The following is a 24152-nucleotide window of genomic DNA, read 5'->3' as shown; positions in this document are numbered from 1 at the left end:
GTTGGATTATTATTATGAATATCAATGATTCATCACTGTGCCCTCCTGAGAAACAGTGATTGATACTGAGTCCTGTTACAGTACACTTCACCTTTACGTGGCAACTTAAATGCTGCCCATCACATGCACAACTGCACATACTATAGTCCATGCTGATTTCTTACAACACCACCTACAGTCAGCAGCGACTGCCTTCCCTAAATGCAGACTGCTTTTAAGCCTGGTGCTTAGACAGTCCCTCATACTGTCACTTCTGTTTTGCTGTTGGTGACAAAGTATGGTTGTGGGGGCATGTAGCGAGTGGTGTGCAGCTCCTTCTCTATGATGCAGAGTTTCTTTTGGCCATAGCTCTGTCGGAGTCCCAGCATGTCCTTGCTCTCCCAGGATCTTAGCCGCCCCGGGCTGGCAGCAGTGTTGGAGCTGTAGGACAGCAGCTGGGAGCTGTGGCTCTTGGGGCTTTTGTACTTGTGTCCATTCTGCTTTACAGACAGCTGTCTAGGTGGGCTGTAAGGATTACTCGGCTCTGGCTCCATTTCCACAGCTTCCATGGGAAGGCTGCCCTTGGATGTCATCTCAATCACTTGCCGCCGGTGGCTGTAGAAGCTGCCATTAGCTTTCTCTGCTAACAAATACAGATAAACACATGATAGTTATTTGTCATGTTTCCCTTCATTGGTCATTGCATTGTGTCCTCTCTGTGTGTGTGTGTGTGTGTGTGTGTGTGTGTGTGTGTGTGTGTGTGTGTGTGTGCGCGCAAACATACACAGGTATATGTATAAACCTGTATTTAACCTGTATTTTTAGTTCCAGCTACACTGGAGAAAGACTGTTGATATATGAACTAAACACCCAAACAAATACACCCCTCCAATCAGTGCTCCTTTTTTGCCGTCCATCTTGCTCCCACTGCTTTTTACATCCCTAGCCTTTCCCCTGTCCTTTGCACAATATCGAAAGTGGCTATTGCTATTTGGCTGGAATAGTGTTCACACTATTACTAATTACTAATACTAATATAGGCTAGAGACAACTTTTCATCTGAAAAAGCAAAAGCAGAGGAAGAGGAGGTACTTTATCGGCTCTGTGAGTGTCTGCAGGTATTCATTTTTGGGCTGCATACAGCGCTAACAACCTCCACCAACAAGTTGGGGCAGCATGATAGGCGAAACCCAGCGCATAGAAAGTCTGCTAAGCACTGGCCACATCACCCATTAACATGTCATTACATCACGTTATCCCCATCCCCAGTGGAAATGATGTCCTTGGTGCACAGTAATGTAGTGTACACTGCTAATAGTGTTCACTAAATTGTAGTAGCTTCACACAACCAGAACATGCTTAAATATATTTCTTCATTATGCCTTCCTGTCAGCTATTACGTAAAATTACATTTAATATAAAAAATGCAAATATATTGTGTGAGAGGTCAGTTAATAATTATACTCCAATTTCACTGAATATTTGTTGATATTCCAGTTTACAAAATTGTTTTAGAACAACACTGGGAAATCAGTAAGGCTGAGGTGGTATGCCAGTAGATCACTGCACACAACATCTTGTCTTTTGGTATTTGTCTTGCCATAATCAGCTGCTGTAATTTGCTAAAAAAAAACAAAAAAAAAACACTGCAGTGGGATTTTATGTCTCCAATCAGGTGCTACAATGTATGAAAACAGTATTCACTTGAGCACTAATTAACCGGAGCACACCATGCTCCAGTATTAGTATTTTCTAACATTTTAGACATTTTTTACCAGATGACCATTAATGTGGTCTCTTCATCAGCAGCAAGCTGTGGCTGCGCTCTTTGTCTCATTTCATGGTACAGAAAAGAGATGTAGTGATGAGCAGCATATCCTTTACAGTAGCTACTTCAGCAAAACCCTAATCAGTACGGGTAGATGAACACATATATTAGGACCACATGGGCTCACATGGCTCACCGTGTACAGTATAGTTGCATCTAATCACCACTCCCCAACTCATTTATGTTTTGATTGCTCCTGATTGTCTCCTGTCCCCAGTCTCATTAGCTAAGATTTGCTCTATTTTTATTTTCCCTCGTGATCAGTTTTTTTTGACGGTTGTGTGAATCACAAAGAGAGTGAGCTGTTTTATGTGATTGGACATACTACACGCATGCTGATAGCTGTCATCCCTTCCATGGCCACAGCTAATTGATTAATCTATAAAAAGACTCCTGTTTCACTGTGCTAAATAGCATCAAATACAGATCCACAAATACCTTCACTCCACACTTTGATTCTGCACATTTATTCCATTAGTTTTTTCTCTGCAAACTTTCAAAAGTTATGCACACAGGCAGAGATGACGGTTGGCCAAAATCAAGGTCAGTTAAATGTAAGGCTATTTGTTCTTTGAAATGGCTGTGATGATTATTTATGCATCAGAAATCAACATGAAAAGCAGTGGAATATCAATTACTTCACTCTACATTTTGGAGGCGTGCCTGAACATATGTGCTCCACCATAACATAGACTGTCAACATCACCTGTTGGCTGTTATTAGTTTTTCTAATATGAGCTCACAAAACACATACTATTTCCATAATGCACATAAAAGGGGTACTTATTTTACACTACACTTTCCATTTCATTTTATGATTTGCAGGAATGTATTTTTATTGACGTACTTTACAAACAGGCTTTTGAAAAATCATTTAGCATCATCTTGATGATACTATTTTGGTATTTTCTGTTATTTCTTGTTTCAAATGCCCAGGCATTTATCCAGGCACTTGCTGCAGACTTTCCAAAATTAGCACATGAGAAGGACAACAATCTTGCTTCTATAAATAAACTTTCAGTTCCCCTCTCTGTTGGCAATGATGGACCATGGATTAACTGACAACGTTTTCTGTCAGCTAGAGATTTGATGGAGATTCAAACCAACTGGGTTCCTATTTAAAGAAAAATATAATTTTGTACATAAGTACATATCTTACACCATGTGTTGTGTAAATAGGATCCTTGCTGCATCTGAAGTAGATAAATAAAAGACTGAAAAATGGCCAAAGCAACATTGTCTTATATCATTTTAATGCCAAGCTATAAAGAGAGAGATGCACTTATTACTGCAGCTAGCAGAACATTTTAATATTGTGTTTTTTGTCTGTTGAGACAATCAATGTTTTACTCAAAATAAACCACATTTAATTTTACTGGGATTCCATAAAACGTTTCAGATAGATTTTTTCCTCATTAACGTATAAATCTAATGATTACTCAGATATAGATGATGTTGATCATGGTTCACTCAGTTAAACCTTGACACTTCTCTATACATGATGCAGGGTAAACCTGATTAGTATGTTTTATTTATAGAGGATACTTAATCAGATCAAACCTTACCCACAGCCTTGAGCGTGGCATACTTGTTGAGATCCTTGACAGGCGTCTGTTGTTCATAGGGGCTGGTAATGTGTCCCACAGCCGGGTAAAGCTGTGTTATCAAAGTTGATGCTTGAGCCACGTTGTTTATGTGGTTGCTATCTAAAGGAGGGAAAACACAAGAAGTTAATGCAAAAATTCAGTGTTTCTGTTGTTTGCAGTGACAAATTCCCTTTAATCGCTGAGGTAATATGTTCAAATTTGTATATGACCATTTGCGTTAGCTAATACAAGATGTGATGAATTATTTATTGTTTGTTTAAATAAATGATTAAAAAAATACAATTATTCATTTCAACTTGGTTTTCCCTAATGGCGTTTTTCCATTACATGGTACCTGCTCGACTCGCCTCGACTCTACTCGTCATTTTTGGTTTTCCATTACGAAAAAAAGTCCCTAAAGGTACTTTTTTTTAGTACCACCTCTGTCCAGGTTCCAAGCGAGCTGAGACGATACCAAAAGGTGACGTGAAAACCTGCAGACTACTGATTAGTCAGAGAGAATCGTCACTAATCACTGCGTCATTATTGCTAGCGACAGACGAGGGTGTCCTGAACAAAACCGCCATTTTTAAATAGTTTAGCCAGCAGTGGGTTTTTTTGCTGCCTCCAGCTTCTTTTGAAACAAAATTTGTCTTCTGGCTATGGCAACAGACACATGGCGAGAGTAAAAAACAACACACCTTCGACGTTCTGTGTGTGTGTTGCGTTAGGTCACGGCAGTTTCCTGCGGCGTCGCTATGACGACCAGCCACTGAGCCTCAGGCATGAGGCGGTACTAAATCTGCAATAGAAAATGGAGGACGGGGCACAGCGGTCGAGCAGAGTAGAGTAGAGTAGAGCAGGTACCATGTCATGGAAAAACACTATAAGGGACTGTTACGTGATCCCAGGATATAAATCAGCTTGATGGATGGATGTGAAGCTAGAATTGTAGAATAGTAGTGTCACTTTCCCTTAAGTAGGCTTTTCTGGGGACCCAGCTGGAGTGTCATGACTGCTCTTGGTGAAACTGTACTAATCCTACAGTAGACATCTGGTAAATTAAGGGGTGCACAGCAAAGAGACTGGCCCCCTGCCTTCTGGTACGACAGAGCAAACAGATGTTCAGTGTCTTCTCTTGAGGAGATTATTGGAACTAACAATTCACAGGAAGACTGCTGCATGTGTGTTATATATATATATATCTGAGAGATACATGTTGATGAACCAATAGTTGATGCGGATAGCTTTTATCATTAAAGGACAAATCCGGCGCAAAATTAACCTAGGGGTTAATAACACGTGTACCAAGTCAACCGTTCTCTGGGATATGTTTCCATGCGTATCGAATGTGAGCAGTTTTATCGCAAACCCCTAATTAGTTTATAACGCTAGTTGTCGGGGCAAGGGTAAAGTAAAAAGAAATCGCTATTTCTATACCACTAACAAGGCTCAAAATAGGACCACACTTCCAGGGTAGCATAATGAGGGTCCCTACATGTAAACCGAAGCATTGAAATTTGTAAGTGTACAGACAGTTTATTAAAAAGATAGTTTAGAAAGACAGTACCGTTCACGTATACAGGTGGGCGCCATCTTGGGAAAACAGTCACAACCAGTCGAACGATATACGCTGTGCTTGAGCTACGTTACTGGTTACTGGTTGCATGGCGTTCGTCGTTCGACTGGTCGTGACTGTAGTGATTTCTTTTTACTTTACCCTTGCCCCAACGACTAGCGTTATAAGCTAATTAGTGGTTTGAATGAAAACATATCACAGAGAACGGTCGACTCGGTACACGTGTTATTAACCCCTAGGTTCATTTTACGCTGGATTTGTCCTTTAATAACTTACTCCTTTAAAGCTGCTCCTCTTACAAAATCACGATGATGGTTATTTTAAATGTAATCAGGTTGTGAATCCACACTCATTCTGTTGATATTAATTGTTTCCTTTTAATTTAATCTGACTGAGAGGAGTTATAAACTACTGTATGTCCAGCACCAATAACTTGAATATGAACATAAAAGATGTCCATCAACTCCTCACAGCCGTTGTTAATAGTTCAAGTTTACAGACTTTAAATTTTGAGTCTACTAGTTCTTGGTCTAGAATGTGTCTGGTAAAAACAGATCATTAATACAGAAAATAGGTTAATTAGGCTCTTATTCCCAACTGGTCAGCAAGAAACTTTATTACTGTGCTAATTAATTTGGAAAGTCTCAAATTATCAATGCTGTCTCATGAAATGATGCAGAGGACAGCTTTGACAATTATTTCTCTCTACCACACCTCAAGGAGGTAATGTTATGAGTAAAATCAGATTTTGAGGTAATTTAAGGTGCTACTGTGTTCTTCTTATGATAAGGCTGTATTTATAACAAACTTCTGTGTTATCCAGTTTTATTGAAGGCCTTATTATCAACTGAAGTTGAGAAAAACAGCACAGCACTTTCACGTCGTGTACAGATAAGATATTAAACTCAGTGATGGATTTGTCTTCATAAACCCTCATTGAATCTTTTAAAAATGCTTTACTAACAAAAGTAACCAAATTCTCAAAAAATGTAACAGGAAATATCTGCATCGAATCTATCGGTGTTACCTTGTCAGGTTCCTTTCTGGGCTTGTTGACCTGTTTCACTTTTATACAATACATCGTAAGTGGGCCATGCACACAGGCTCTCATTCAATGTGATCTTGTTCAAGCTAAAAGTCAAATTAGATGTGCTTTCATAGAATACATATAATGTACTTCACTTGTAATTTACTGAACCAGGATAATACATGGTTAACACTGCTTTTAAGGAAATGTGGAGTACATACAGTATGTTTGTTAAAAACCAAATGATAAAACGTATAGATCAAATGTAGTGTTCTTTCTTTCAGATGAGCTCATTAAACCATAGAAAACAATGTATAAATAGGGTGATTAGCCATTAGCATTGTGTGTGGTCACCATTGCACTTATCTTTTTTTATGGCCTTTAATTGACAGGATAGCTTGAAGACAGGAAAGGGGTGAGAGAAGGGGGACGACATGCAGCAAATCGGAATCAAACCCGGGCCGCTGCCAAGGACTCAGCTTACATGGACTGCACATTCTACTGGGTAAGCCAGAGGTCGCCCCCCATTGCACTTATCTGATACTACAGTCAACGTCAGGGTATCCCATTATATTAAAAAAAAGAAGCCGCGCCACCGAAGGTAAATCATAGTCTAAGATTTCACTGCAGTTAATAAATAAGGACAGTGCTTTTGTGAACATCTGGTGCAACTTTGCTATTTTCAGGATGCCAAACTCAATTTAAACTGAAGTGCTGATATGTACTTTTTTATACCTCTTTAGTGTTTATCTGACTGCGTGTTGACAGAGTGTCATTGTGCTTGTACTGTTGTCAAAGTCACAACTTTTATGTCAGCTGCTGAAAAAAAAAGTAGGACACTTCTGGAGACTTGTAAGGTTAAAGACTCCATGGTTGTTGCTGGAAATAAGCGAGTTAACACTCCAGACACAGACACCACCCTGGAACTCATAAAAGATTTAAGAGTATTTTGGGAGCTGTATGCCCCAAAATAAATGGTACATGGAGAAGGGCGCTCTTATTTACAGGCAGCCTACTTTCAAGTTAGTGATGATATTCTTTTATCTCCGAGTCAATGGATCTTTTTCACAGCAGACATTTTGACTTGTCATAGTAGGAAAAGCACAGCTGAAATTGATAACCTTAACAATGGCTCAGTTCCATCAAGTGCCCCAGTAAGCTGTTTCAGTGAGTCAGCATGAACAATACCAGGGCCTCTCCTAAGTGGAATGCAGCCATCATTAATGGTTTTGAATACACCTGTGCTTTTCCTACTATGACATGTCAACATGTCTGCCGTGAAAAAGGTCTATATTGTTCCATTTCTGTCAGACTCCTGAAACTCAAACACTACATTAAAATTGTATGTGTGCATTATTCATAGTTTTCAGCTGATCTAAGTTATACTTAAACGTATGTACATTGTTTGATAAAACATATTTTCAGACACATAAATGAACCTAATTATTAATTAAGTAAGAATAATTGATTTACGTCATTTGTGGACAAGCTTTTATTTGAAAAAAAAGTGTGCACATAAAATACTTCATTTTTGGGGTGATGTTATTATTATAAAGCAATTAGAGTACAGAGTCCATTATTAAGTTGATCATTACTTTGAAAGAGTAATTCATGCTGTTTGAAAATACGGTAATAGTTTGTTCACATAAAATTAACAAGTTCATACAGCATCTCATTCTTCTTCTTTAATTGTAACGACCACAGACACATGTCCTGACCAGTGTCAATTTTTTTACCCAAACGGCATTAAAAGTATCAGTCAAAGTATTTTAATTATCTAAAAGAGTTTGGCTGTATTGACGCCAGTAGTCAGATACAATCTGATACAGCTAATAAGACAATAAGAAGAAGGAAATGTGCACCTCTACATTTATCACACCAATGCTGCATATGGTCAGTGCAGGGAATTGAACCCTCTGGTTCCCAAGCCAGGTCCCCAGGGACTGAGCTAATGCCGCCCCATGTAGACAAATGTAGAGAAAGACGAGAATTTTAATTTTAAATTAACCCGCATTTGTTTATATAAGAGCAATAATGACTTATACACATATTTCTTCACACAGGTCCCCACAAATTACGTTTGCACACTTGGTTAAATGTTAAACTATTAAAAAATAAGTTGAATTGGTCAGTAAAATGAAAATGGAAGGTAAAAATCTAATTTTAACATAGTCACTTTCTCATTTCACAAACTATTAATAGTGAAATAGTCTATATTGACGATTTCTCATTTACGGGATAGTTCCGGTTCCGCCGGATGCCCCTCATTTTTGGCCGGATGTCCCTTACCTTCCGCTTTCTAAACTCTGGTCGATTCGGGACACATCCTCCGAGCTAGAACTGACAATCAAATTATATTTATCTTTTTTTTTTGAGTAAAATTCTCATCACACACTCCACAGCCATTTTATTCCAGAGCTCGCCTCCCTACGTGCACATGTTCCACCAAAACAAGTTCCTTCCTGAGGCTATTTTGCAGAGGCACCATAACTGCATCAGGCACTTGGCTCTGCCCAAGACGATTGTGATTGGTTTAAAGAAATGCCAATAAAAAGAGCCGAGTTTGTCCAGGAATGCTGCGTGGACTAGCCAGACCTTCCTCCGCAGCGCTGTGCAGATAGGTCTGGCAATGCGAGACTAGGAGTGAAACAACTCTCTATCCCAAAAAAATTTCAGGCTCTCTTTATTGTCAGTTTGTAATTATCTCCTTAAAGATTTGAGGCTTCATTATACAGTTCAGAGTACAGTATATGGCAGGTGTAAAATAGAACCATAGGTAGACTCTACGTTTGGTAGCAATTTCTCAGCTGCTGTCAGAGGTAATGCTGCTGAAATACATTTCTATCTGGCAGTGAGGAAATGGACTGTCACAGAGACTTTGTTCTCTCTGGTTGACTGCCTGGAGTAAAAAGAGGCCACACTTCACAATTACCCCGTGTGCACATGGCCAGCAGGACATGAACATGATAGTACTGGTAGCCAAAGAAGAAGCCCATCTCACAAAAATTGTAACACTGGTGTCTTGAGGAGAATGAAAGCTCATAGTCCAGTCGAACACATTTTTGTTATCTTTGACAGGCAATAACATACAGTGACTAATATAGCAAGGGCATAGTCACACCTGCCACTAGAAAGCACATCTGGGGAGGACAAGTACAGGACGGATCCATGTGGCAAGAAATATCACCTCACCCCTTGTAACCTTGTAAGGATTGCTGTCAGGAAAACTACAATCATCCCTGTGCTGTCATCAACTCTATTACCCAGAACCCCTCCCATACATCCCTGTAAGATACAGCAGCCAGCACATTGTGCCCTGGCTCTCCACGTCCAAGGTCACCAAACAATTGAGAGCTACATCATTCTTTTCTTTAGTGTAGTAATATATGAATTAAATAGCAAATTTTCAACTTGAATAAAACATAAATCTTTTTTAACATTTATACTGTAAAAGTGCTTGTCTAAGGTGTTTCACAGCAACTAGTGCAGCCCATCAACTGGAAGTTATCCATCATACAAAAGTAATCTTCTAAAATTATAATACTGAACATAGTATACCAAAGATAGCATACAGTATCTCTTTCAGAAGATCTGTCCTAACGTGTTGGCTGGTTTTTAATGAAATTACAATTATTCTGTGAGGAGGCAAGGTAGGAAAGAAAGCGCTCTGATTTTAGAATGATTAATTATTATCATGTCAGTGCTGACACCTTACCTCAGCTCATTTTAGGGAGTAAAAAAATAAGCTCACTTAAAACAAGAATTACAGCTAGCTCTTAAAATAGAATGTCTGAGGTTAGTTATGTTTGAAGTTAAATTGAATTTCTCACTTCAGTAATATTTATAGTAAATGTGATAGGATGGTAAAATGTGAATACAAAGTTGAAAGGTGACATAAAGCACAGCCTTGTGGCAGTAATGGTAAAAGATCACATTTAGGTTTAAGTTAAACAGCACATGTAGAAAACTGTCAGTCTGTCTTGACTGCCTGGAAATTTAGGGTTTAAGATCATTTATGCTTGTAATTTTGCAAAATCTGAGATTTATTTTGCATCTAGACATTGTGGATTGCATTTTCTTGATTTGTAATAAAAGTTTGCATATATTTAAATTATAAAAGTACATTTTAATTAATTACAGACAGTCGGTTCATTAAAAATGCTTAAATATTTGTGCCACTAAAGCCTGGCTATGTATGATGAGGTCATTTGAAATAGGCGGTCATCTGCCATGTACAGTGTGCCTACAACAGGCCGGTTTTCATTCCAACCACAGATTACACCAGGTGTTTTCACTAATTAGCAAACCTTCCAAACTACTCAGCGAAATCACCTCCTAAACTCCTACGTTGTAATGAGAACATGCAAACTTCTGGCTTTCCATATCATGTGAATAATCATTGATATTGATTTGCATCTGCACTCAAATGTGACATCTTGAGAAGCATCTAGAATACGGGATATCAGTATATCACTTAATGTAAATTATTAATTTTCTAATTATTTTTATACTGTAACTGAAGACTAAATCATAACCTGGCTCAATTAATTATTTTGTTGATTCGTTGGCCTCTAACTTCAACTGTACAGAATGTAAGGTGTAATTATTTCACTATACAGCACTGTATACCTAATCAGTAGTTTATCCTCAATTTAGCCAAATAACTTTAAAACATTTTTTTTGTAATATGAGGTGCCATTTCTGTGTGATCTTTATTGACTGGAACTGTCAAGGCAGTAAGCAGGTTAGCATTAATAAGAAATCTTTTCTGTCGGTGCACATCTGTGTGGGTGTGTATTGGTGTTGATGACCTACAGAATGAGCGTGGAATATAATGTTTGAGGCCATTGCATACAGTAAGTATTGGCTAAGAAGCAGAGCTCTAGGTTGTCGGTGGTAATTAGTGTATATGTTAAGTGATTGCTGAGGGCATGACTAATTGCTTCACCAGCAGGATTGTGGAGGGGGGGGGGGGCTTTTTTGTAGGTATATTGCTAAGTGTTGTGTGCTGCTGATGTCAGTACTTACGGAGACTGTTAACTGTGACTCTGGTTTGTATGTTGTCATAGTGCTGGCCAAGTCCAATGTCGTCCGTATGTTCTGAGGCAGGATGGCGGATAACATGTGCAAGAGCTCTGGAAAGATGAAGAACAATCTCAGAGAGGACATTTTTCAGTAGAAAACAAGTACAGATTCAGTGTGGGCCATCAGTGCAACAAGTCCTCCTAAAAGACAAAGTAAAGCATTTGTCTGTGTCCCATGAAATAACCCATGTGACAGTTTATCTGCCACCTCAAAGTCTACACAGGTTATTTATTTGGTTAAGGGTGGAGAAAGATTATCTTCATGGTAAACAAAAATCAGGAGACAGGAACACAAACTGCGGCAGGCCCAGACCGGAACGGGAAATCCTCCAGTACTCCCGATGGCCTATCCAGTCAATTGGGCTGGAGTGTCAGACCAGTGTTAACCCTTAAAGGACCACGGGACCGTTTGCGATTATGGTGTAGTGTATATGAATATGTGTGCATATTTGGATGCACACATTTGGATGTGGATCCCTGGAGTTGCATAAATTGGTTTTGACTGGAAAGCTAAGACTCCTGTGTATCAATATTAGTCCTCATAGTAGCCATTTCATTGTTGTTACTACTAAATAGTCTTTCTTTAGACCCTTTCTGCCTCATAAATCACCATATCTGTCATTCTCCGCATCTCAAGTTATTAACGCAGAGTTTCTGTTAAAAAAGTCTCTACCCCAATTCGACATAGCCCGCATGACATCACCATGACATCATCGCAGTTATTTTCTCAAACTGGACACATCTTCCACCAAAGCCGCAGACAACATTATACAAATGTTTTTGAAGGCTTTCAGAGTGTCACTTCTCATAAATGCACCTTAAAAGTTTGACCCTGTCGACTCGCCTGCACTCGCACAAAAATTCATATTGAAACCATGTTCTTTTCTTCGGTAAGAGAGGTCAGGGGACATAATTAATAAAACGTTTCTCATACCAGAGGGGTTGCTAACTAGTGGCTATTGGTAAGACTGTCATAGCATTGGTGGTTGGACAACTGAGCGAAGCGTGGTATTCAGATGAGGTTGACTACCAAGTGAGTTGGGCCAGCCACTGTAGTTAAACCTGAGCAGATACAATGTTGATATAAGGCTGGGTCATGCTTCATTTGCTTGTGGGATTGTAGGATTTAAAGGCAGCTTACTGTACGTCAGGTTAGGGTGTCGCTTGTCAGAGGGCTCAGTAGATTTATGACGGCACAACCTGATACCCACTGCAGGGCCTAATGATGGGTCAAAACATCATTTAACATGAATACTGGGCTTCCATCGCACATTGTACCTCGCAGCACCACACCCAACAGGGAATTACTGGAATTGTTGGGTCTTTGTAATTTATAGAGTGTGGTCTAGACCTACTCTATCTGTAAAATGTCCTCTTGTTATGATTTGATACTATAAATAAAATTGAATTGAACTGAATTGGTTGTGGGTGACCAAAAGTGTGCTATGTCGCACCTTTAGCTACACTCACCCAACAGTGTACCGATCCAAACCCTGAGTACACTTCTAGTGCACTGCAAAAACAAGACTTTGAGTTTTTTCTTTCAATTCACAGAGAACAGCTGCGGCAAGTCATGTTTATCTGAAATTATTTTCTCAAACTTTAAGTGCTGACTCACTGAGATAAATAGTTAAGATATAGTTAAGACATTTTTTTTTACATTTTTTTTTAGGCTGCATACAGTAATACATTTCAGGACTTAAGTTGATTATGATAGCTATTCTCAGTATGTCCTAAGGCCTGTTAACTTCTAAATCATTTTTGGCTTAAGTTCAGCACCATCCAGTTACTGTGTAATTAACTTTTGTCACAGGTGTCATCTCAGATTCAAGTAACATTGTCTATATTAAAAACTCTATGCTGCTTCGGAATCCACCTTATCTAAATTACAGTGTACAAGTTAACTCATTATGGTACAGTGTCAACACAACTCAACACAACAGTCTGTGAACACAACAGGCACCTGTTTTGAAGGAGGACAACTAGCTGGCTCTTTCACAGAACATCAATCACAAGGCAGTGCCTCCTCAGGCAGACATTGTTAAGCCTAAAATCTGTCTCTTGAGGAGAGAGTAATAAGCCTCTCTGCGTGCATATGTGTGATGTGTTTAAGGAAAGAGTGAGTGTACTAACTATCTGCAAGTGTTAGATGCTCACAAACATGTCTGACATATGCAATTTTGTGCAATTCTTTAACATTTTTACATATATTCAAAAACCAAAAGTCAGCACATAGTGCCTTTTTAACAAACTATACATATTGTATATGTTAGTGATACATTACAGAATTTGATTTGCAGAAAAAAATATATGTTTACCAAAACAGTGCAACAGCGGCCCTTGTGCTTGGTTTCAATTGTAACATGCTGAAGATAAATAGACATATTAATTGCCCAGCCCAAACTAGAATGTAACCATTTTTGGTGTTAACCATCTTCAATTTCTGAATTATATTTGGACAAAAAAAGTCACAACATCACTGGCAATATTCTGACAATTTTAACAGGCCAAGGACAATGCAATAAACTTAAAAAGCACACTTTTGTCTGTAACACTGACTAAAATGTGCTTGTGACTTACTGTTAGGCAGACAGGATGTGCAACGATGACAAGTGTCATCAAACTTGTCTCCAACTGGAGGAAATTGATGTTAAACTGAAATGTGTTACAACTGAATCCATCACTCAACGTGCAGTTAAACTTCTTTTTCATAGTGTTAGTTGTATATACTAAACAACGTGTTACTTTGTGACTTGTTTTTGATCAAATTGTTTTGCACACACGACCATTGGTCAAATGATGACCTACCTTGACATATTTTCTCGGTGCGGACGGTGCATCTTTTCCAAACCCAGCTTGGTGAAAATTCCTATCAGTGCCATTATGGCCACGACCCCGCATATGACATACACAATGATGTTGGTTTTATCCTTTGCGGTGTCCAGCGACACGTCCACTTTTGGTGGTCTTCCTGTCATCACCCACGGCGGGGTGTCGTAGTTTTTACAGGTGGTCTGGTCCAGCCGGGAGCTTTTAAACGCGCAGCAGAACCTGAAGCCACAGGTGCCGCAGCAGTACAGGTAGCTGCCCGTCCTGCACACGAACGGCGGATCCCACTGGCCCATCACGTCGTAGTAGCCGCGGCACTTGTCCTCAATGTGCGGGCTCTCCGTGACTCCGCTATCCCCTTCCTTTGAGTCGTTAAACCCGGTCACCAGCATGAAGTCGTCGACGGTCTGACCCGGCTCGCCCTCCGCGTTGCACACCATAACTTTCACCAGAAAGTAACCGAGGAGCAGCTCAGTGCCCCGCATCGTTGCTCACTTTTTTTCCCGCTCTTGACGCCCTGAGAAGCTAAGCCCGGACGCATCTTCCGAAGAGACGAGACACAGCCATGCGTAAATTTATTTAGGCTGATTCCAACTTCCATGCGTAAAAGCACAGTGCGCCCCTGTACCGTTCACTCCTTGGAAAACGAACGGTTTTGTGAATAGGTGTGTTATAGTTCAGGTTCTTTCCAAAGGGCAGTCTACTTTAGTAAATAGTTGGAGAGGTGTAGCATCACTACAGCGGTGCACCTGTCTGTACTGGAGGATGTCAGACGCCTCTGAGGCTGCTTCACTCCACAGAGCCCGTCACACACACAGAGAGAGAGAGAGAGAGAGAGAGAGAGAGAGAGAGAGAGAGAGAATCATGGGGGGGAAAGAGAGAGAACTCTAAAAGCTCTAATTACAACCCTTACATGCAGCCATTATTGTGTTGAGTCTTAACATTATCTGTAGAGTTGCAATCCTTCATCGAGAGTCACTTCTGAATTGATTGAAGGGGCTTTAATAAAGGCACTAGCACTTACATTATTTATTTCAATTGTTATATCTTTAAACATGTTAACATGTACATGGGAGTAAATAAATATACACTATGCAATTTAAAGAGTTACTGATTGTGTTTTTGAAATAATTATGGCTGTGAATTTCACTAATGGCACACATGAGTAATGAATTACTCATTACATGAGTAATGAATAAACATTGTGTATATATATATATATATATATATATATATATATATATATATATATATATATATATACACACAGTATATATATATATATCTTAGCATATATTTCGCTTTGAGAAAATGAGTTCTGTCCATTCAAACGTCCTTATGGTACATAGAAAAACATCTTAAAAACTCTTTGCCACATTATATTCATGGTTTCAAGATGACCAACCTTTCTGATGATTTTTATCTCCCCCAGCCCTTTCATGTTGCACCAACACTTTTTGATCAATGACAAATTTATCTCATTTTACAAGTTGTCACTTCCTAGAAGTCAATATAATGAGAATATGTTGACACTTTTAATTCAAGCTGTAACCCTTCTGTTAAGTATCACCTCTCCCACACAGTTGTAACACAAGTGATATCTAAGCAAACCCACAACAAGAATAGGTCTGTAGAGGATGAATCTTTGCAATTCTTTAGAAGGGTCAAATCAAATATCCAGAACATAAGCATAAAATACAGGATTATATAATGATGTGTGTGGACACACAGTATGGCAACTCATGATAGCCACTGCATGGCGTTAAAAAACCTGTGTTGGTCAAATTTAACATAAATGTACTCTGAATAGATCTGAATAGATGACACATACTACACCAACTGGTACAGCTGCTCACAGGCTTTGAATCTTGTTGTTTTAGGAAGTAAAATACAGCCTGAATATTATAACTGCTGTTAGGATGTTTCTATGTAACCATTATGATCTGGATTAGAGTTTGATTAACCTTACAATTGTCTTCTAAAATGTACAGTAATCATATGCAGAGCACTTTATTCCAGTGTTGTTTTTATTTCATGTGTCAACCATGCACCCTCAGCCATTAATTATTGATCATTTACAAACAGTAACAGATGATGAAGGGGCCTTGACAAGCACGGATCTGCAAAAAAAAAGCTAGTTGGCTATTTATTTTTAGAGAAACCTTTTTATCTAAAATTATGATTAGTTGAGGGAGGCTCTCCATCTGCCACTTGAGAAAACTCACTCTTTTTTTTCTTTGATGTTGAATTGTCTTAGCCATGGGAGGCTACTTTTATTTACAATCGTCAGGGGAGTTTTTGCTTGTCTTGTCTTTGTGCTTCTTAAAAGATATTTATAAATAGTTTGCACAGCACCCAACAAAGAAACTTCAGAGTTCCTTTAAAGTGTAAACACTTCAGCTTTATTAGGACCAGAGAAACGCCAGACAATGTAATTTCATTTCAATGTTCGATTAGGAAATAGTGAATAAGTGAAACAAACACATTAATGCTTTGTTGCTGTTTATACCCTCCACCAGTTGGTATGCTCGCTGTGGAGCTGCCTGGTGTCATTGACACCCTCTGAAACAATGTTGATGAGTCACTATTTTAATATTATGATGAGTCATACAGTGAAGTTAACAAAACCTTTGTTCTTTACAGCTTCATCATGTGGATGTTGTTTTTGTTATACACCTTACACAAAAACAACAAAAGCCAGACTTGAAAAATAGTCCCAATAATCTTTCATCTTATTTTCAACTCCACTTGAAAAGATTAACTTGGCATGGTGCACCAATAAAAATTACCAGCACTGAAATAAAAGGGCTGTAGCTGCTGGGGTCATGTTTTTGAAAAAGGAACAGGTGACATATTTCTGCAGGACTCTTCTGAAACTACAGTAATCAAATAGGCATAAAGTTCAGCCGTTTGCGCGACAGAGTTGCCGCATGACAACGGCATGAGTCTTGTAGGTACACCTTTGCCAAACTTTTAGTGGCGCAAGTCATTCATGCTTTGGGTGGGAGCAGGTGGGCAGGCGAGAGTGTTGTAATTCTGCTCAGACAGGGAGAGAGCCTGATTAACTGCTCACACAGAGGGGAGTTTATGAGTAATCCCTCTGTTACATTTGAGCAATGCAACTGTCCCCTGGATCGGCTCAGGCCTGAGACTGTTCCACTGTGTTGGAAAAGAAATCCATAAACCACCTGTATGGATACTGTGACATCAGTGTCTTAGGTTAACTTTTCTTCTACATTGAAGAAAATGTAAAAACATAAATATGTTATGGTCTTCTTGACCAAAAAATATTTAAATAAGAAGTCCCAATTATCATGGTGCATTTAATATATTTAATTACATACACAATTTTCTAAGAGGCAAGATATACAGTATACACCTTTTAAGATTGCTAAAGATGAGGCATTTTTCTCTATTATATTCTTTAAGTAGCTCAATGATTATACTTTTCAGTTATAGAGTCAATGATCTGGTCAATTACAATATGGTCCAGTCAGAACAAAAATTTAAAAAATAAATGAGCAGTAAATCGCATTTACATCCAGTGTTATCAGCAGTGTGACAGTATGCTAAAGTGGTTTTGATGCTGCTTCTTAAAAGTGGAAAAAAGCTGCATATTTATACTTAAGCTTTTCTGTGACAATGGTTTTGATCTATACTTGAACTGCTCCTGTTACATCTGTTCCATCCAGTCTAGTCCAATCCTGCTCATTAGGGCTCTATAGTTATCTGTTCTTTTGAAGCAACTGCTTCTACATGTCATTTTAACATTAAGGAGAATCAAAAAAAATAATAATAAATCAGAATTCAAAAGTGTTCTTTCCAGAATAAGATTTTCACTGGACAAAATCCCCATTTGCTTCCTTCAATATTGATACCCAACCCTTCTGTACAAGAGATAACTAGTAGTTATTTGATTGCTGAGTACAGCACCATGATGTTTCCAACAAAGATCAAAGTAGTAATAAAATAAGTACATGCTATAAATCCATAGATAACCACATTAATCCTTTAATTAAAGAAAATATCAAAATCCAACAAAAATACAGTGTATTAATATTTACAAATATAGACCTATACTGTACAAATATTAGCGTTCATTTCTGCATCATGCTCTGTTATCCCAGTTTTTAGGAATAATTGAACATTTCAATAATTTGCCAGTGAAAGCGACCCGTGGTATTTGATGTTTTGCAGGATTTAAGTCACAACCGTAAACTGTTTGCAGCTACGTTTCAGCAGAATTTCTATGAAGAAGGTTGTGAGATCTGTATAAACAGAAGTTCCATGCCGAGAGTCTTTTGTTACAGTGTTACGGCCTCTGCTCACAGCTGGAGGAGTGATTCATGACGCCGTGGCTTGAAGCTCTCCGCTTCAAGGTGAGACACAAACAAATGAACATAACCTTCTGAATTGACATGCTCAACTTTGTGGTTTCTTTTTTCTCTTGATACTGCATGTACTGCTATGAGACAACAAGATAAATACTATTATGAATAGAGAGGAATAATACTTTGTTGTCAAGCCAGAGAAAAAGCTACTGTCTTCTTGCACAGGACTGATTTAAGCCAGTAGGGTGGATTACATCAACTTTATCACATTACTAAAATGTTGTCATCAAAATGAGGCTGCAACCAACAGAGACTCCAGACTGTGCCTGGCCAAGCCTCCCATAAAACCACGAATCCACAATTTGTTTTATGGATTAAACAAACAAGATGTGGGGCAGAGGCAGGCTAACTGTTTCCACTTTGTATACTAGGCTAAGCTAATATAATAATGTATCAATCTTCTCAGCTAACTCTCGGAAAGAAGTGAATAAGCGAATCCCCCCAAAATGTCAAACTATTCCTTCAAATCTTAACAGTGTGGAGCTCTTTATTGAATTTATCAAAATAAATGGTATTTTGGTTACAGGCAGATGCTCGCTCCAGAGTTTACTTACTGCTAAAGCATGACTTATGTATCTCCAGTGCACCTGCTTTCAGCAGCATGATAATAGTAAGAGCAAAACATCTGAAGGTTTGCCTCAATCATCGAGGTGCTATAACATCTAAAGAAAAATCACTGGACAAATATTTTAGATATTTAGCAGTTAATCTGAAAGGCTTCTTCGGTTCATTGTGGGGAATATTATCAGTAGTTATCCCCATGATGCAACCACATAGTTCAAGGGGCTGTACTCAACATTCAGAACATTAAAATTAGCGGTCAACAAATATTTGCTATGTAAAGATACAGCGCTCAGCATAAGTGAATACACCCATGCTAAAGTTGACTTAAAAGAGGAATAAAAAATCATCTTTTGGAAATTGATCATGCCTTAATTAAAAAAATGAGGAAAATCCAACCTTTAAGGACACCAATTTTCTTTGTGAATGAATGTATCGTAAATAAATACCGGTAAATGTTCTTCCTTAAAATACAGGGGAATAAGTAAGAAAAACCCCTATGTTAAATTCCCATAGAGGCAGGCTGATTTTTATTTTTAAGGCCAGTTATTTCATGGATGCAGGATACTCTGCATCCTGATAGAGTTCCCTTGGCCTTTGGAATTAAAATAGCCCCACAAGGGAACATTAAAACACATCACCGACGATCGCGAACTCACACAGTTGACAAATGGGCCTACCAGAGTAACAAATTCTACAAGAACACAAATAGATCTAATATTTAGTAATAGGCCAGAGCGAATTGTCAAATCCTTTAACATGCTGACTGGACTACAGTATCTGACCATAATATGATCCTGATAGCCAGGAAGCTAAATAACAAGCGTTTCACTCCGCTTGTCCAAGAACAGGAATCTTTAAATAATCCGAAAAATATGCGGGATCAGTTTATTAGTGCTGTTCAGAGCATCAATTGGGAGACTGTACTTGTAGGACAATGTTTGGAAGAAGATAGTCAAAGACTTACACAACTACTGAAGAGATCAATTAATGGTTTCACATGCAGACAACGACATAGAAAAAGGGTTAGGGTACACATTGATAACAATCTTAAATTTAAATCACATATTACGAAGGTTTGTAATCGCATTAAGTTCAACCTGGCAAACTTTAGACATGTCCGCACTTGCATGTCAACAAGGGCTGCAATGATGTTTATGCATTCTAAGATTCTATCCCATATCATGTACTGTTTGACAACCTGGTCACAAGTAAGCAACACTTCTCTCAAACCACTACTCTCTTTATATAAAAAAAACTCTTAAAGTACTTAATAGGAAACCCATACACTATCATCATTGTCATGTTTTAAAAAAATACAACCTTTTAAGTTTCGAAAATTTGATTAGATATACAGATCTCTGTCTTATGTACAAAATTCTACATGGACTGGCTCCACATGTATTGAGCCAGTTTGTAAACGCAGTACCAAATGCTCACAGATCCACAAGGACTGCAGCAAGAGGGGACTGCATTGTTCCGCTGAGGAAAAGTGTATTCGGTCAAACAGCTTTTTCAGTAAGGGCTGCTCGTAAATGGAACCTCATTCCTACTCACATTAGGAATTTTAAAACTTATGTTTCTTTTAAATTTAACTTAAGGAAGTGGCTAACAGGTAAAAAGGACTGTCAACATTACATGTAGTTACAAAATCTTGCTGCTATCTCGTCTTTCCTGTCCTGCCGGTTTGTGTTTGTGTCACTTGTGCTATGCCTATGAGGTTGTTGGACTGACAGTGTGGCTTGTGTGTGTGTTGGTGTTGATGTTGATATTGATCAACTATTTTTGTTTATATGCTTGATTATTTCTTTTAACATTGATAGTCAATTTTACTTGTACTGGACTAAATTTATATGTACTTTTATAATCCTTTTATCTTTGTAGGTGTGACATCATACAATCTGTCCAGGGACAGCAGATGTAAAGTAGCCTTTTGGCTAATTCTGGCACACTGTACATTTTCTTTATGTATTATTAGTGTGCATTGTCCCTGTTAAATAAACCTAAATAAATAAATAAATAAATAATAACACATACCCTTCACCATACCTAGAGATTAGCATGGTTTTATTTCAGTTAGCCTAATAGCTGGTTTGATTTGCATTGAGAAATGATCTTATGGAAATTACCCCATGCCAATCTCTAGGTACGGTGAAGGGTATGTGATGATGTGGGGCTATTTTAATTGGCCACGACCCCGCATATTTCCAAAAGATGATTTTTTTTATTCCTCTTTTTAGTCAACTTTAGCATGGGTGTATTCACTTATGCTGAGCACTGTGGAGGAATGGCATCCTGAGCAGAGAATGAAGTCGCACTCCCTCAGTGTGTGTTGTAATACAACTTTCTTTGTATTAATATCTGGTCCTGCCACGCGTGCATGTTAGCGCATGTGGCCGTGAAAAAACTAGGTACTGTATTTCATGTATTAGGAAACGGTATGTGAGAGCCATGTGGAGGCAATCCCAGCCCACTGTTTTTTTTTTTCAGTATTTTGAGTACTGTCCCTTTAATGCTTTTGACAACTCTTAAGAAACATGCATGAACATTGTGTCTCTGAATTGAGTTGTGTTTCTTAGTCCTAGTTTAACTTTCAGTGTAATTTGTGGAAGGATTCTGAGACACTTGATAAAAATGAACCCAGGCTTTCATTCTGAACTTTTTCTCCGCATCCTAACAGGGTCTGAGGACTGTTGATCAAGTCATGCTGGGTCAAATAGCCTATATGCCCTCCCTTTGGGCTTTTGGACTCAACGTAAGCCTTGGTGAATTGCCAGTGTGCTTGTGTTAATTTTACTTTTGTCCTAGTTACAGCAGATACTAGGGTTAATATGGAAAACATAGTGAAAGAAATGACACCCAACTACAGTATTTTGTATAAACTTTGAGGGCTGCACCATAGTGCAGCTGACCGTTTGTCACTGTATGAAATCAGGGGTTGGGAGTACCTCCAAAAACCAGACCAGTTTCACACCATGCGACTGGTTTTATTAATGTAGGATGACAGTGAAGAATTGGCCTGGAAGATGGAGCGACACACTTTTCCATTACTATAGATAGCTGAGAACACTGAGACTAAAATTGGTGAGATATTCAACATCTCAAACACATCAAGCTGAGCCTTTAAGTAATTTGTAGTCAAAGTAGGCCAGTCAGTGGTGACTGTTCGTTAGTGTTCAATCGCTGCTTCTCAGCGTCCTTTCGTTCCTTTTGTCTTCTTGTTCATTTTCCACACAATCAAGAGGCTGAGGAGTGCAGAGTGTTGTCATGGTAACATACTATAGCCAGGATGACCATGAGTGAGACAGACCTGATAGCACACTGTCCTGTGCAAAGTATTTCATGACCCGACACTACAGCTGCAGGATATTACTTTGAGATTTCCTACATATGAAAAAGATGCTGAAGTGAGACAGTAGTATGAGCTTCAAGGTCACTACTCTATTGGAAACTGGCTTTTTGAAGATTGTCATTGCCCTGAGATGTCTTTTTAATAAATGTAAATGTTGCTCAAGCTGTTAAATGTGAATTTGGCAGAGCAGCATAATTCTGAGCTTGGGTCGTCTTCACTGAAGTCACTGCTGTCAAAGCAAAAGCAAAAATGCTCATTTCTTTTTTTTTCTTTCCAATGTTTCTTACAAACTTTTGTGTTTAGATGATGCACATTCTTAGGAGGAACTTTTTAAAATTTACTCATATTGCAGGAGTAGCACAGAACTTAGTTTTGAAGATGCAAGTTGTCATGAGCAGATTAGTGTTCAACCTCTCATGATGTTTCAGATGCTGTAATTGGTATATTATTTTATTATTATATATCTGCAGCTCTTTTAAGATTTAATTGTCCGACAAACCCAAACACATTGGTCACTCTCAGACCCATACATGTAGACAGCCTGCTCTGTCTAACAAGAAAAAAAATATTCAAAACAGAAACAGTTGAACTTTGTTGAATTGTTCGGTCACTGACATACCTGCAGGTATGTCTGCTTATTATTCTGACAACGACGATAGAGAAAGACTTCATAATATCTGACTCCTCTATAGCTGGAAATAGTCACCGGAAAGACTTCAAACTCTTTCTGAGTTTAAAGTTGTTGTTAAAAAGAATGTGAGGAGTTATTTTTCTAAAAATGGCTATTTTAGAAACATGTCTCCTCTCCTCTCCTCTCCTCTCCTCTCCTCTCCTCTCCTCTCCTCTCCTCTCCTCTCTTCTCTTCATTTATTTAATGTTTTGTCTGTAGGTCAGTGTATTTCTGCTATTGTGGTCAAGTCTCTATTTAGAAAAGACATCTCTGATGCCAACAGGACAAGTCTGAATCACACTAAAAATAACAGTGGATCATATTGACAGAGAGCTGTTGTCGTGGAAGTTTTCCTTGAAGCAGCAGAGTTGGTGATATTCATGATAAAATCAAAACGAATAACGACCGTTTGAGAATTAAACCAAAGTTTGGTCTTTGAGTATTTATTTACATTTGCAAATGGAGAAAACACAGTTTCAAAGGTACACGAAGCACAACTGAAAATGTTTTTCCTAACTAGAAACCTAAAAATCAAAACATCTTATAGTGAAGAAACTCTGTTAAGCCACCCCTCTTCAAATATCTTTAGCATGCTGCCACTTTTCTAAAAAATACCATAGACAGTCAGATGATTTTACAACCTTCCATTCTGCTCCTGTGTCTCCTACATTAGACTAAACACCTGCTTATCTCAGGAGACAGAAAGAGATACGGTTCAGACAGTGTTATAGCCTTCTTCACTTTATCTGCGAGAAATAAACAAATGAGGAGCTGCAATTTCTTTAGCGAAAGTAACTTATGCTATTGCTCACAGTCTACAAGGCCAGCTCTCTCACTGGTGCCTTTAAGTCTACAGGAAGGAACAGGATTATGTGGAGGTTTAAAACAATCTTTAAACAAATGGTCAATATTAACAGAAACAAATGGTTAAAATAAAATTTGCCACCACACTGTGCAGAAAATACTCATTGATCACATATCGATCATCATGTTGAATTTCTCTATTTAACCCTTAACAAATTAGACTATACAGACATTTGAATCTAATTTATTTAAATATACACTATTCAGCGTACTTATTGTGAATGTCTTTTAGTAGCATTGATGCAGAAATAAATTATTAAATTAAAATCTGCTGGAACTACAAAAGGTTAGCACTACTTGAATCTAGTGTTATATTTAGGTGCAAAAAGTAAATGTTTAACTTATAAAACAACATCTCAGACAAACAATACATACAATGTGATGCATCAGGATCAAACATGT

General features: G+C 38.3%; 1 protein-coding gene across 1 annotated transcript; it reads right to left on the bottom strand.

Moving 5' to 3' along the window:
• Positions 1–239: 239 nt before the first annotated feature.
• On the bottom strand, positions 240–14397 carry shisa9b (shisa family member 9b). Its single transcript, XM_028600718.1, has 4 exons — positions 13892–14397; positions 11028–11134; positions 3373–3513; positions 240–622 (listed from the first exon to the last, which is right to left on the bottom strand). Exons 1-4 carry the CDS (start codon positions 14395–14397, stop codon positions 240–242), a joined length of 1137 nt encoding a protein of 378 aa, XP_028456519.1.
• Between the last annotated feature and the right edge of the window lie 9755 nt (positions 14398–24152).

The sequence above is a fragment of the Perca flavescens genome, chromosome 15 (genome assembly GCF_004354835.1).
Source record: "Perca flavescens isolate YP-PL-M2 chromosome 15, PFLA_1.0, whole genome shotgun sequence".
Classification (NCBI taxonomy): domain Eukaryota; kingdom Metazoa; phylum Chordata; class Actinopteri; order Perciformes; family Percidae; genus Perca; species Perca flavescens.
This window is presented reverse-complemented; position numbering and strand designations above follow the sequence as displayed.

Excerpts from the sequence above, each read along its gene's own strand:
- shisa9b (XM_028600718.1), bottom strand. The coding sequence starts at position 14,397 with ATGCGGGGCACTGAGCTGCTCCTCGGTTACTTTCTGGTGAAAGTTATG. Across the intron at positions 11,135-13,891 it reads CACCGAGAAAATATGTCAAG|AGCTCTTGCACATGTTATCC; the intron begins GTAGGTCATCAT and ends TCATCTTTCCAG. Across the intron at positions 623-3,372 it reads TGCCACGCTCAAGGCTGTGG|CAGAGAAAGCTAATGGCAGC; the intron begins GTAAGGTTTGAT and ends TGTATTTGTTAG.